The following is a 15,817-nucleotide window of genomic DNA, read 5'->3' as shown; positions in this document are numbered from 1 at the left end:
ACATGTACAAAGTACTCAAACTCCTCCAAGTCATTAAAATTGTTTTCGCTGACTTAACAGAAATTACATATTCTCTAATTTATCTCTCTTCCCATATATCATTCAGTCCTTTAACAGTGAAGAAGAGCCCTCCTCCACTGGTTCTATATAGCTTACAAGTTGAGAGAATGGTTTACCCAGAATCATCAATTGACCCAACTGTTGAACCCACTCTTTAAGAAGGAAGACGTCAAGAAAACTATTCCTTTAATATTTATACCTAACCACTTGAATGCTTGGCACAGCAGGGCTTGAAGAGCAAAAATCAAGTCCTTTTCATCTCTGGGTACTCCATAGCACTTAACCCAGTGACCTTAACATTGAAGTCACAATAAACTCTTTGGCCTTGAACAAAACAGACCAAGAATCCACAGAACCAAACTTTTAAGTTAATGTTATTCCATTTGTGAACTCAGTCTAGAGTTTTGCAAAATGTGTTCCTAAAATCACTGGTCCTAATTGATGCTGTTGAAGAAATATGTTTCACAGCCAAACATATTGGAATGTAACAATGGTCCTAAGTCTTCTAATTTTACCTAGACTTAACCAACCTGGCACTCTATTGTGAGATACATTTGGGAAATGCTGTCAGAGTCCCTTTTTGATGATTTATCATACATATTAAAAACTCTAAAAAGCCCTACACTAAAGGAGTTTGTTTTAGTGTAAAGCAAACACATTTGACCTCAGAACCCCTTCTTATTTAACACCATGGAAGGTGTTTGGAGAAATCTTTTTCCAGAAACTGAGACATCATATAGGATGAATTATAACACCATGGGGCAGTTTACAGACTCTCCAAAATCTCACGCTGTTACATGAAACACAGACACAAAGGTGCCTCTGGGCTTATTAATCACCAAGTTGTAGATAAAAAAGAATTTAAATATATAAACATGAGATGGGAAGCAGAAATTTTAATATCTATGGAAAAAGTATTACAATTAACAAAAACAAATTTTAATTACTAACTGAAAATCCTAATTCCCTTCCTCTTGCATTCACAGAGCATCAACTAAAATAAACTGTTTACTATGTTTAAAGTTCCAGGTACAACACCACACGTCATCCATAAATAATGATGTCCCCCTTTAGTGTATATTTGTCTTTCTTTTTACTTTAGTGTATCTTTGTCTTTCTTTTTAACTGGCCAAATCTGAACCCCTTCTCTAAGTTTGGAGAATGTTCTAGCTAAAGAGCAATATAAGGCTCCCACTTTGAAAGTTCAAATTCGAAATCCCACTTTCCCAGCCTCTCTAGAAGCTAGGGCACTGACCTAAGATCTTGACCTTGACTTGGGAGCTAGTGACATACACAAGTGAGGACTGCTCAAGATTCATCCTGGAAAGGGTGACAATAGCAGCAGTAATAGCTAATTAGATATTTTGCATGGGGTATATGCAAAGGTTCTAGGGGGTGGTCAAATGACTTAGGCTTGGCCAATCAGCACATCCCATCATCCTGACTATAGAATTGCCTCAAGGATAGAGAGGTGCATGTGCCAAGTCAGTCCAGTAGGATTTAATCTGAAGATCTGAGTTAAATTTTTGAGAAAAAACTATCTTTCCAATAAATATATATAGACACACACACACACATATATATATTATATGTATATATGTGTATATGTATATATATGTATGCATATATACATGTGTGTATATATATACATGTATGTATATATACGAAAGTGTATGTGTATATATATGTATATGTGTGTATATATATGTAAAAACATAAATATCATCAACTGAACTTGCGAAGCCAGCACTATTGCTGAGCACTTCAGCTGCATGAATAATGAGTTTTCTTTTTCATTCAGCTAGTTTAGACTATGGTTGTTATGCATGATAGAACTGCCATAGACTCTCTCCTTGCAGGCCATGGTAGAGTTTCTGCAGTAGCTAATAGATCCTGTTGTAACCGTATTATTGCCTCAGGGAAAGTGAAACAGTCAATACTGAAATTGAAGAAGAAAGTTACCTGGCTTTCTAAAGCAGACACTGATGGTGTATGGAATCTGTTCAGCTGGTTGAGTCTGGTACCCTGGAGAGGAATGGCTGAGGTCAATGTTACAGATTGGTTGCATCATGCTGCTTAGAGTCCTATTGATACTAACCTTAATTAAACAGCACACTAGATAAATTGAATGAGTTTGGTCCTAGCCCCTGTCAGTAAGATTAATCAGAGTGACCAACAGAGTAGCATACTCATAAGAAAATTCACCAGAAGTCAAGAGCATATAGAAAAGGGTAGGTATTGTTGAGAGAATTCTCCATGGATCCTTCTGTTTCTGCACATCCTGTGACAGCTTTTTTTTTTATTTTTTATTGTTATGTTAATCACCATACATTACATCATTAGTTTTTAATGTAGTGTTCCATGATTCATTGTTTGTGCATAATACCCAGTGCTCCATGCAGAACGTGTCCTCTTTAATACCCATCACCAGGCTAACCCATCCCCCCACCCCCCTCCCCTCTAGAACCCTCAGTTTGTTTTTCAGAGTCCATCGTCTCTTGGTTTGTCTCCCCCTCCGATTTCCCCCCCTTCATTCTTCCCCTCCTGCTATCTTCTTCTTTTTTTTTTCTTAACATATATTGCATTATTTGTTTCAGAGGTACAGATCTGTGATTCAACAGTCGTGCACAATTCACAGCGCTCACCATAGCACATACCCTCCCCAATGTCTATCACCCAGCCACCCCATCCCTCCCACCCCCCCACCACTCCAGCAACCCTCACTTTGTTTCCTGAGATTAAGAATTCCTCATATCAGTGAGGTCATATGATACATGTCTTTCTCTGATTGACTTATTTCACTTAGCATAACACCCTCCAGTTCTATCCACGTCATTGCAAATGGTAAGATCTCATTCCTTTTGATGGCTACATAATATTCCATTGTGTATATATACCACTTCTTCTTTATCCATTCATCTGTCGATGGACATCTTGGCTCTTTCCACAGGTTGGCTATTGTAGACATTGCTGCTATAAACACTGGGGTGCACGTACCCTTTTGGATCCCTACATTTGTATCTTTGTGGTAAATACCCAGTAGTGTAATTGCTGGATCATATGGTAGCTCTATTTTCAACTTTTTGAGGAACCTCCATACTGTTTTCTGAGTGGTTGCACCAGCTTGCATTCCCACCAACAGTGTAGAAGGGTTCCCCTTTCTCTGCATCCCCGCCAACATCTGTCATTTCCTGATTTGTTAATTTTAGCCATTCTGACTGGTGTGAGGTGGTATCTCATGGAGGTTTTGATGTGGATTTCCCTGATGCCGAGTGATGTTGAGCACTTTTTCATGTGTCTGTTGGCCATTTGGATGTCTTCTTTGAAAAAATGTCTGTTCATATCTTCTGCCCATTTCTTGATTGGATTATTTGTTCTTTGGGTGTTGAGTTTGATAAGTTCTTTATAGGTTTTGGATACTAGCCCTTTATCTGATATGTCATTTGCAAATATTTTCTCCCATTCTGTCGGTTGTCTTTTGGTTTTGTTGACTGTTTCTTTTGCTGTGCAAAAGCTTTATATCTTGATGAAATCCCAATAGTTCATTTTTGCCCTGGCTTCCCCTGCCTTTGGCAATGTTTCTAGGAAGAAGTTGCTGTGGCTGAGGTCGAAGAGGTTCCTGCTTGTGTTCTCCTTTAGGATTTTGATGGACTCCTGTCTCACATCTTGGTCTTTCAACCATTTGGAGTCTCTTTTTGTGTGTGGTGTAAGGAAATGGTCCAGTTTCATTCTTCTGCATGTGGCTGTCCAATTTTCCCAACACCATTTGTTAAAGAGACAGTCTTTTTTCCAATGGACATTCTTTCCTGCTTTGTCAAAGATTGTTGACCATAGAGTTGAGGGTCCATTTCTGGGCTCTCTATTCTGTTCCATTGATCGATGTGTCTGTTTTTGTGGCAGTACCTTACTGTCTTGATGATGACAGCTTTGTAATAGAGCTGGAAGTCCAGAATTGTGATGCCGCCAGCTTTGTTTTTCTTTTTCAACATTCCTCTGGCTATTCGGGGTCTCTTCTGGTTCCATACAAATTTTAGAATTATTTGTTCCATTTCTTTGAAAAAAGTGGATGGTATTTTGATGGGGCTTGCATTGAATGTGTAGATTGCTCTACGTAGCATTGACGTCTTCACAATGTTTGTTCTTCCAGTCCATGAGCATGGAACATTTTTTCCATTTCTTTGTGTCTTCCTCAATTTCTTTCATGAGTATTTTATAGTTTTCTGAGTACAGATCCTTTGCCTCTTTGGTTAGATTTATTCCTAGGTATCTTATGGTTTTGGGTGCAATTGTAAATGGGATCGACTCCTTAATTTCTCTCTCTTCTGTCTTGTTCTTGGTGTATAGGAATGCCACTGATTTCTGCACATTGATTTTATATCCTGCCACTTTACTGAATTCCTGTATGAGTTCTAGCAGTTTTGGGGTGGAGTCTTTTGGGTTTTCCACATAAGGATCATATCATCTGCAAAGAGTGAGAGTTTGACTTCCTCTTTGCCGATTTGGATGCCTTTGATTTCTTTTTGTTGTCTGATTGCTGTGGCTAGGGCTTCTAATACTATGTTGAATAGCAGTGGTGATAGTAGACATCCCTGCTGTATTCCTGACCTTAGGGGGAAAGCTTTCAGTTTTTCCCCATTGGGAATGATATTCGCTGTAGGTTTTTCATAGATGGCTTTTATGATATTGAGGTATGTACCCTCTATCCCTATACTCTGAAGAGTTTTGATCAAGAAAGGATGCTGTACTTCGTCAAATGCTTTCTCTGCATCTATTGAGAGGATCATATGATTCTTGTTCTTTCTTTTGTTAATATATTGTATCATGTTGATTGATTTGCAGATGTTGAACCAACCTTGCAGCCCAGGGATAAATCCCACTTGGTCATGGTGAATAATCCTTTTAATGTACTGTTGGATCCTATTTGCTAGTATTTTGGTGAGAATTTTTGCATTCATGTTCATCAAGGATATTGGTCTGTAATTCTCCTTTTTAATGGGGTCTTTGTCTGGTTTGGGGATCAAGGTAAGGTGGCCTCATAAAATGAGTTTGGAAGTTTTCCTTCCATTTCTTTTTTTTGGAAGAGTTTCAGGAAAATAGGTATTAATTCTTCTTGAAATGTTTGGTAGAATCCCCCTGGGAAGACATCTGGCCCTGGGCTTTTTGTTGGGAGATTTTTGATGACTGCTTCAATTTCCTTAGTGGTTACAGGTCTGTTCAGGTTTTCTATTTCTTCCTGGTTCAATTTGGTAGTTGATACATCTCTAGGAATGCATCCATTTCTTCCGGGTTATCTAATTTGCTGGCATAGAGTTGCTCATAATATGTTCTTAGAATTGTTTGTATTTCTTTGGCGTTGGTTGTGATCTCTCCTCTTTCATTCATGATTTTGTTGATTTGGGTCACTTCTCTTTTCTTTTTGATAAGTCTGGCCAGGGGTTTATCAATCTTGTTAATTCTTTCAAAGAACCAGCTCCTAGTTTCGTTGATCTGTTCTCCTGTTCTTTTGGTTCCTATTTCATTGATTTCTGCTCTGATCTTTATTATTTCTCTTCTCCTGCTGGGTTTAGGCTTTATTTGCTGTTTTTTCTCTATCTCCTTTAGGCGTAGGGTTAGGTTGTGTATTTGAGACCTTTCTTGTTTCTTGAGAAAGGCTTGTATTGCTATATACTTTCCTCTTAGGACTGCCTTTGCTGCATCCCAAAGATTTTGAACAGCTGTGTTTTCCTTTTCATTGGTTTCCATGAATTTTTTTAATTCTTCTTTAATTTCCTGGTTGACCCATTCATTCTTTAGTAGGATGCTCTTTAGCCTCCATGTATTTGAGTGCTTTCTGACTTTCCTCTTGTGATTGAGTTCTAGTTTCAAAGCATTGTGGTCTGAAAATATGCAGGGAATAATCCCAATCTTTTGGTACCGGTTGAGACCTGATTTGTGACCTAGGATGTGATCTGTTCTGGAGAATGTTCCATGGGCACTAGAGAAGAATGTGTATCCCATTGCTTGGGATGGAATGTTCTGAATATGTCTGTGAAGTCCATTTGGTCCAGTGTGTCATTTAAAGTCTTTATTTCCTTGTTGATCTTTTGCTTAGATGATCTGTCCATTTCAGAGAGGGGGGTGTTAAAGTCCCCCACTATTATTGTATTGTTGTCAATGTGTTTCTTTGCTTTTATTATTAATTGCCTTCTATAATTGGCTGTTCCCATGTTAGGGGCATAGATATTTACGGTTGTTAGATCTTCTTGTTGGATAGAGCCTTTAAGTAGGATATAGTGTCCTTCCTCATCTCTTATTACAGTCTTTGGTTTAAAATCTAATTTGTCTGATATAAGGATTGCCACCCCAGCTTTCTTTTGGTGTCCACTAGCATGGTAAATGGTTTTCCACCCATTGACTTTCAACGTGAGGGTGAGGGTGTCTTTGGGTCTAAAATGAGTCTCTTGCAGACAGCATATCGATGGGTCTTGTTTTTTAATCCAATCTGATAGCCTGTGTCTTTTGATTGGGGCATTTAACACATTTACATTTACATTTTTGATTGCACCTCATTAATAGCCTTTTTGATTTCGACTTGGTTAGATTTTAGTTCTTTTATTTCTCCAGGAAAGGTTTCTCTAATAACTTCCATGCTTTTTTCAAGCCCAGCTAGTATCTTTAAAATCATGATTCTGAACTCTAGGTCCGACATCACACTAATGTCCATATTGAGTAGGTCCCTGGCAGATGGTACTACTTCTTGTTCTTTTTGTTGAGGTGATTTTTTTTGTCTTGTCATTTTGTCCAGAGGAGAATAGATGAATGAGAGAACAAAATGCTAACAGGTTAACAATGTCCCCAGAAAATATACTCTAATCAAATCAGCAGGGGAAAAGAAAGGGAAAGAAAGAAAAAAAAAAAGAGGAAAAAAACGATAAAAACAAACAAAAGCAGAACAAAACAAAAAAAAACCAATATGATCAAATATGATCAGGCTGGTGCATAGATCAGTGCCACACACTAGATTTTGGGTGTATTTTAGTCTGTTAGAAGAAAGTGCCTCCTAAAATCTTAAAGAAAGAAAGACTTATATATGTACAAAATAAGGGTTGATATGATGAAGGGATGGAATATGACTGTAAAGATGAAAATTATAAAAAATTTTAAAAAAGGAATTGATAAGAAGATGTTTGAAAAAAGAAAGAAGAGGATTTTAAAAAAAGGAAAGAAAGAAAGAAAAAAAAGGGGGGAGAGAATGTGATCAGGCAGGAGACTAGAACAAAGCCATACACTAGAGATTTAGGGTATATTTTGATATGTTAGAAGAAACTGTATCTCACAATTTTAAAGAGAGAACAACTTATATACCTATCTGCCAAAAATAAGGGTAACTACTATGAAGGGATAGAATATGACTCTAAAAATGAAAAATAAAAATGTTTTTTTAAAAAAAGGGATTGATAAGATGTTGGATAAAAAAGGGAAAAAGAAAAATTTTTAAAAATTTTTAAAAAATTAACTTTAAAAGACTAATGCATCATGGTAAAAAAAGCCACGAATTCTATGTGCAGTATTCCCCTAGCTCTGGAGTTCTGTCGTTCTCATTGATCGGTAAACTTGGTATTACGATACCAAATATAGAGTCGTATGTGGAAAAAAAAAAAAGCGGCAGAGGAGCGAGCAAAGCAGTTGGCGGGAAGGAGCGGGTGCTCGCAGTTCTCCTCGCAGACCCCCGGACCCACCTCCGAGATGTCCTATATGCTCCCGCACTTGCACAACGGCTGGCAGGTGGATCAGGGCATCCTTTCAGAGGAGGACCGCGTGGTGGTCATTCACTTTGGACACGACTGGGACCCCACCTGCATGAAGATGGACGAGGTGCTCTACAGTATAGCCAAGAAGGTTAAAAATTTTGCAGTTATTTATCTTGTTGATATTACAGAAGTGCCTGACTTCAACAAAATGTATGAGTTATACGATCCGTGTACTGTCATGTTTTTCTTCAGGAACAAGCACATCATGATTGACCTGGGTACTGGTAACAACAACAAGATCAACTGGGCCATGGAAGACAAACAGGAAATGATAGACATCATCGAGACTGTGTACCGGGGTGCCCGGAAAGGTCACAGCCTGGTCGTGTCTCCAAAGGACTACTCCACGAAGTACAGATACTGAGCTCAGCCCAGCCTCCGTGCACAGAAATGGTGTGCAGTCGTTTTCATGTGGAAATATTGGAAACTATTTAAAGCCTTAGAGAAAGCGTTTGGAGGAGAATACAAAGATGAAGGGGTTGGAGGGTCTGTGCAGTAAGGGTTGCATGGCCTCAACTCTCCGCCTGCCTGGCCGTTGTATTTTTATATTAGCAAATATCTGTAAATATCTAGCCGAAATAAATATGCAGTAATGGAAAGTCATAATTGCTTGTTTCTTCTTTTAATTGCTTAAAATTAAAAGTCGTAATTGCTTCTTCTTCTTCTTGGCTGGCTGTTCGCGCTGATCTTCTGGGGGAGGGGCCTGTTGCCGTGGTTCCCAAATGTCTTTGCCGGAGGCGGAATTGCCCCACCCTTGTCGGTCTGGGCTAAGCAATCTGCTCGGGTTTGCTCTCAGGAGCTTTTGTTCCCTGCAAGTTTTCGGTACAGCTTTGGAGGACAAGGGTGAAAATGGTGGCCTCCCAATCTCTGTCCCGGAGGAGCCGAGAACTCAGAGCCCCGCTCCTCAGTGCGCCCCCAGAGAAAAGCAGTCAGTCACTCCTGTCTCCCCGGTCTCTGGCCGCACTCTGTGCTCACCCGGCCTGTGACCGAGCGTTTCTATCTCTGGCACCTGACCCTGTGTGGAGTCTCCAAACCCAGCAGATCCCTGCGGTGCGCTCCCGTGCAGCTCCTCCTGTGGGAGGAAGGGGCGTCTCCCCTGATCTGCCGCTTGTTGGGTCCCTGCTGGAGGAGCAGTGGCCCGACTGGGCCGCGGATCACAGTTTATGGCAACCCTGAGCTGAGAGCCAGCGTCTTGGCTCCGTCTCTGCAGCCGGCTTCCCCGCTCTGATACCTGGGAGCTCTGCCGCTCTCAGGCACCCCCGGTCTTTCTGTGACCCCGAGGGCCTGAGACCACACTGTCCCGCGAGGGTTCCACCCCCCGCTTAGCCACTGGAGCGACGTCCCTCAGCGGAGCCGACTTCTAAAAGTTCCGATTTTGTGCTCCGTGGCTCTATCACTTGCCAGAAGCGGCCCACAGAGGCCCCCTCCCCCGTCGTCTATCCTCCCGAATATCGCCTTGGATTCATTTCTCTGCATGTCCTACCTTCCAGTAAGTGGTCGCTTTTCTGTTCAGAGAGTTGTTGCTACTCTTTTCTTCGATCTCCTGTTGAGTTCGTAGGTATTCAGAATGGTTTGATCCCTATCCAGCTGAATTCCTGAGACCAGATAAAATCCAGGTTTCCTACTCCTCCACCATCTTGCTCTGCCTCTCACACCCCTGTGACAGCTTTTATTCTTGACTTTCCAAAAATGTTTATATAGCAAACATCTTGGAAGATAGAAATGACATCTCCCTTTGGGGCAAAGGAAAGTTCTGTTTGCCCTCCAGGACAATAAAGCTAATGTCTCCCCTAAGGCAATGAGCAGATTTGCTAGCAGCCCCCTCATGAGACTGAGAGTTTCCTAAACTCGGTATACCTCAACTGACACAAACCTCTGTACCCAGTATCCAGCTGGGACAACTTCATATCATCCCCCATGGGACGGGGAAATTAAAGGACTGACACAAACATAAAGTCTATGTTGCCTGCTATGTCATGCATAATAAAGCCCTTTGAGTCTGACCCAGAAGTTTCACATCTTCTGCCAGCATCTATGAAACTGGAAGGATAACTTTGTATCTTCTAAGTAGGATAAAATCTCAGACCCTTCCATTTTTTGACAAACACCCAGATAAATATATAGAGATAGCATGTGTATGACTTGAAAGACTAAATATTGTAATTCTACCAGTTCTCCCCAAATTGATCTGTAGATTCAGTGCAATCCCAATCAAAATTACAGCAAGATTTTTCATAGAAATTGATAAGTTAATACTAAAATATAAATGGAAATGTACTGTATTTAGAATCAAACTTGGAAAAGAATGAAGTTGGGGGATTTACATATTATTTGACCTTAAGACTTACTATAAAGTATGATAATCAAGACATTATAATAGTTGTATAAAACTGACAAATAGATCAATGGGACTTAATAGAAAGCCCAAAAGTACGCCACACATATATGGCCAAATAAATTTTGACAGAGAAACCAAAGTAATTAAATGGGTAAAGAAGACTTCTCTATATACAGTACTGGATCTACCAGATATCCATATTTTAAAAGTTTTGTTGATCCCTACCTTACACCATACATAAGACCCAAATGACAAAGCTCTTATAAGAAAATGTAGGCAAATATGTTTGAGACCCTGGGATAGGCAAAGATTTCTTGAAAAGAATGTAAAAGGCGTGAACTATGAAAGAAAAACATGGATGAACTGAAACTCCATCAAAATTTAAAACTTCTGTTCATCAAAAGATAGAATTGAGAAAATGAAAATGAAGCCCACATACTGAGAAGAAATATTTGTGATATATATTTCTAGTAAAGGACTTGTATCCAGAATATATAAAGAACTGCTACAAAGCAATAATAAAGCCAAATAACCAATTTCTTTAAAAAGGCAAGGGACTGCAATAGATCCTTCACGAAAAAGGATTTACAAATGGTCAATAAATATCTGAAAAGATATTCAACATCATTATTATCAGGGAAATACAAATTAAAAGCACAAATACCACTGTATGCTCACTAGGATTGTCAAAATTAAAGACTAATAATACCAAAATGTTGGAGAAAATGGAGAGCTACTGGATACTGGTAGAAGCTTAAAATGGAACAACTACTGTGGGAAAATGTTTGGCAGAATCTTATAATGTGAAACCCTCACCTACATTAATATTTAACAATTCCACTCTTAGATATTTACCTCCCCCAAAGTGAAAACATATGTCAACAAAAATTCTGTACAAAAATGTTTACTGCAGTTTTATTCATAATAACACAAAATTGGAAACAACACAAATATCCATCAACAGGAAAATGGATAAACAAATTGTGGTATATTCATACAATGAAACATTACTTAATATTAGAGAACAAGCTAATAAGGCAAAAAAAAATACTAATATATCTCAAAAACATTATCTTGAATGAAAGAAGCCAGACACAAAGGAATATTTATGGTATGACTTTATTTACATGAAGTTTTGCCTGAAGTACAGGCAAAATTAGTATATGAAGCTAGAGATCCAAATAGTGATTGCCTGAGGGAAATACAGAAAGAGACTGGAAAGGTACTCAAAGAATTTCTTGGGGGGGGTGAAAATGTTCTATACCTTGACTGGGATCTTTGTTACATGACTGTGTGCATTTGTCAAAACTCATCAACTGTTACACTTAAACCTATATATAATTCATTGTATGTAATTCTCAATTCAAAATGAAAAAAAAATACTACCAAAAAAAGAATACAAAATGGATTTTATTTAAAACTCATTTAGCTCCAAACTATTCAAGGTCTCACATTCAAATTGAGATTATTTGCTCTGTATCCACAGGTGTTGAGAAAGATATCCTCTCGGACTTTACACAGCTACCAAGGCAACAACATTAGGAAAACCATTAATCAAAATTTGATAGTGCCTATCTGCAATCAGAAGAAAATAAAGAACACCTTGGACTATAAAAGCAGGTGAAACACACCCAAAGGACCTAGTCAGTCACAATGTTGGTGTTCTTGCTTCTTGTGACTTTGGCCCTAGCATCTGCTCACCATTCTGGTGAGCACTTTGAAGGGTAAGTAAGCAACTCCTTAAATGAGTAAGTCCTCTTGCTTGCTATCCCCAAAATTTGAATGCATTACCCAATTTTAAATTTTCTCTTCTTTTTCTATGTCACCATTCAGTGAGAAGGTGTTCCGTGTCAATGTTGAAGATGAAAATCACATCAACTTACTCCATAAGTTGGCCAGCACCACCCAGGTAAATAATGATCCAATAATATAAGTTTGCTTTACACTTACTTTAAAATCATAGAATGCACTGTGATTCCATCAAAGGAAGAATGACTAAAATCTTAACCATAGGAAGAAATAACTTGAAAAACATTTAATGCCACAATACTTTCTTTTTCTGCCTAAACTAGATTGCCATAGCCCTATAGTATTATAAATCCATGATAACTTCTTAAGGAGCTGACAGGACATGACAACTGGATGAGATGGAACTGTCACAAAGGTCACAGAACATCTAATGTACAGTCACTTCCCTTCTAAGGCAAAAGTGAAAAATGATCAACTTGGATATTACTGAAAAACTGGGCTTCTGTCCAACTTGAAATTCATTTCCACATCCCATGTATCATCTGTTCCCTTTGATTTTCTTTCATTCCAAATCAAACAGCTTGAGTTTTCATGACCTTGATTCAGGACCTCTTAATGATATGACATGACATGAAGGGGTGGGGGGGAAAGGAGGTAAAAAGCCATGAATGATTTTTGTATTTTTTTACTTTCAAGAAACCAAAATCTCTATGCTACTTTAAAAAATCCACTGTATATGGGATGAGAACTGATCATTTTAATTATATATGTACATAGCAGGAAGCTATTGCTGACCACAAATCGTTCACTTGGGCCAAACCTGTTTCTTCATGATATATAAACCAAAAACATAATTTTCTAGCCCCCAAATAGCCATCTACATCTGTCTATATCTATCTATCTATCTATCTATCTATCTATCTATCTATCTATCTATCTATCTGCCTACCTATCTTTTTTTAGGGTTTTTTCTTTTAGCTTTTAAGGTATGGGGGGAAAGAAGATACAGTATCATAATCTGAAACAGATTCGAAAGTCTAGAATTGAAAGAAAATAAAAAGTCATTGATTCCAGCTTTCCACTCAAATCTGGAATTTCCTCCGTAGAAACACCATCCCTAGTTGCCAGCCCTAATAAAACCCATTTGAGTACCTCCAGGGATGGCTGAAATACTGTTTTTCAGAGTAGTCCATTTGCCTTACAAGTCCATTCCAGGACTTTAAAAACTACTAAGTAGTAGCTAAAAGTACTAAGTTTAAAAGTAGTAGCTAAAAGTAGCTAAAAGCTACTTTCTCTAACTCTAGTCCACTGGACCTAGCTGAGCCAAATACTGTCTCACCTCTAAGATTAATTCTTCCAGGACTTCTATAATTTCTCTTAGCACAGGTTTATAGACACCTGATCATTCTGGTCACCTCTGGATATAGCTCAATTTTTCTGTCTATATTTCTTTTTTAAAATGTAGCTTTCTGAAATGACAATGGACCTCTAGGTTTGCTCTGATTAATACATACTACAGGACCATTGCCTGTCTTCATCTGTAAAGCAGACATTTATTAATGGGGCCTGAGATTCTTTTCAACATCTTGAACAGTTATAGAATAATCTTAGGTTATAACAAACATATTGGCCAATCGAAACCATTAGGTTATTATTTTTTCACATGAATCACCCTCAAACAAGGTATTATTTCTTATTGCCTATTTATTTTTTAACCTAAATGCAGGATTTTAGATTAACCCTGTTAAAATGTATCTTTATAGCCTGTTTTCAGCATGTTGAGATCATTTTAAAAATGAATTCAGTCATCCAGGGAAATAATTCATCCCCCTAACTTTGTATCACCAGCAAGTTTGACAAGCATGCTTTCCCAACTTTTATCTTTGTCACTGATAAAAATATTAAGTTAATCAGGGGTCACCACAGAATTAGAGGCCTCCCTCATAGTTCATTCATTCAATACACATTTATCATGAGTTTCCAGTGTGTTAAGTACTGAAAGTGATGCATTAACCAACTAACCTCAGATAAGTTTGTTCAAGTATCCACATTACTGTTAGCTGTAGCTAACACTGTGCTTTCCAGCTTATAAAGAAGAATACAAATGCAGAGACTTGGTCAAATATTTTGCTAGGATTCAGATTCAGCATTCTATCAGGCTAGTGGTCTCTTTCAATAATAGGATGAAGTTAATTAGGCCTGACTTACACTTGCTTTAAACCATGCTGGCTCCCAGGGATCACAGCTTCCTTTCCTGAGCATTCACAATCCATCTGCTTCCAGTTTACTCTGCAGCTTTGCCAGAATCCATGCCAAGCCCCAGGAGCTCCTGCTTCTGGAATTCACCTGTTTTCCTATTTATGAAATCCAAGGTTTACCCCTCCACTCCTTAGTGATTCCTTCAAGCTCTGATTCCTCCAAGAGTGCTGAGAAAGTTCTGCAATCACATGTGCAGTTATTTTTTTAGATACCTAAAATTCAGCATTTGACAATAGTCAAGAGCAGAGAATCTGGACTCAGACTCCTGGATTGAATTCCTGGCTCTACCACTTGATAGCTGGACCTTGGACACCTCTCTGGGTCTCAACTTTCTCATTTGTCCAATGAGAATAGTATTTACCTTATAGGATCGTTGTGAGATTTAAAAAACTTAATATAGGTAAATCACTTAGAAAGAACTTATGTAATGAGACCTATATAAATATTTGTTATTATTACCATCTTTAGAACTGGAATTTTGAATGCAATTTACATGGCCAGTATAATCCCTTCTCTCCTCTTCCATCTTAGGCCTCAATGTTCTCTTTCCAAAGAAGGTATTTCTGCTATAAATCCTAACATGTGAAAAATGTTTTACTTATGGTAATTTAACCTCTCAATAGAAGGAGAAGAAACAAGGGATAGTGTCCCGCCTCAAAAAGACAAAAGTCAAACGATAGTTAAATAGAGTAACTTTCTCTCTTCCAGCTGCAAACATCAGGCTTTAGCTCCAAGAAATGGGACTGCATGTTTCTTCTTTATTCATTTTATTTCCAACATGAATGAAAGGATTTTTATTCTCCTTAGCAATCTTGCAAGTGCTGCATATTCTGGACTGTAGCCTTCCTGATAAGATCATTACAAGGGCATCTAGTCTTTGTATTCATCCTTGGCCATATGTCCTTCCTCCCAGCTTTTGAACATATCCTTTTACAAGCTGAATGTACTGGAGAGCTGTGACCACATGGGACTCTGGCAGCCTTCCCTTTTCATCTGTAATTATATAGTAAGGGTTTTATTTCATCTTCTTGCAATCAGAGTTGCACTTGTTCCTTTATTGGAGACATTAACCATAAAACCTATTCTCTTTTCTCTGTACTTTCTTGAACTCTGTTTCTCTATGGTAAAGTGCATGTTCAGCTATGCCCAGAGTAATGTGGTTACAGTCTTCCAGTGTTCCCATCACCCCCACTATACTTTACTACAAGTTCCTCCCTGTCTGGAACTAAGCCTCAATTAGAAGTCACTTCTTCTTCCAAGAGGAAAAGAAAATTCCATTAGATAAATGAAGAGTCTATCAGATGTTCAACTTATAGTCAAATGCAATGTGAAGAAACAAATTTGTGTAAATTTGTAAGGAGCCAAAGATCCCCAATACCAATATTTATTCTCTTATAAGCCCAAAAGAATGTATAGTGCATACACTATTTTATCTTGCTTTTGTGCTGGTTTCTTAATATATTTTAAGAAAGACTCTTTAGTTTTTAGCCAGCTGGCTGATTAAGTTGACATTCCCACAGTGCTATTACATAAAGATATTCCTTTATCTTCCAACAAACATTCTTTATGATTTTTTGTAACTCAGCTTCCTGGAATTACAATTTTATAACCTCAGTTTTAC

General features: G+C 38.3%; 1 protein-coding gene and 1 pseudogene across 1 annotated transcript in view; both read left to right on the top strand.

Moving 5' to 3' along the window:
- The first annotated feature begins 7,785 nt into the window (after window positions 1–7,785).
- LOC114209077 (thioredoxin-like protein 4A pseudogene) lies at window positions 7,786–8,259 on the top strand (annotated as a pseudogene).
- Window positions 8,260–11,841: 3,582 nt separating this feature from the next.
- Window positions 11,842–15,817, top strand: part of CPB1 (carboxypeptidase B1) — a 32,863-nt gene continuing 28,887 nt past the window's right edge. Inside the window, exons 1-2 of the mRNA XM_028103117.2 lie at window positions 11,842–11,912; window positions 12,022–12,097. Coding sequence (XP_027958918.1) covers window positions 11,842–11,912; window positions 12,022–12,097 — 147 coding nt within the window. The remainder of the gene's footprint in view (window positions 11,913–12,021; window positions 12,098–15,817) is intronic.

The sequence above is a fragment of the Eumetopias jubatus genome, unplaced genomic scaffold (genome assembly GCF_037043125.1).
Source record: "Eumetopias jubatus isolate StellerSeaLion01/CBP00866 unplaced genomic scaffold, mEumJub1_p1.0 scaffold_1, whole genome shotgun sequence".
NCBI lineage: Eukaryota > Metazoa > Chordata > Mammalia > Carnivora > Otariidae > Eumetopias > Eumetopias jubatus.
This window is presented reverse-complemented; position numbering and strand designations above follow the sequence as displayed.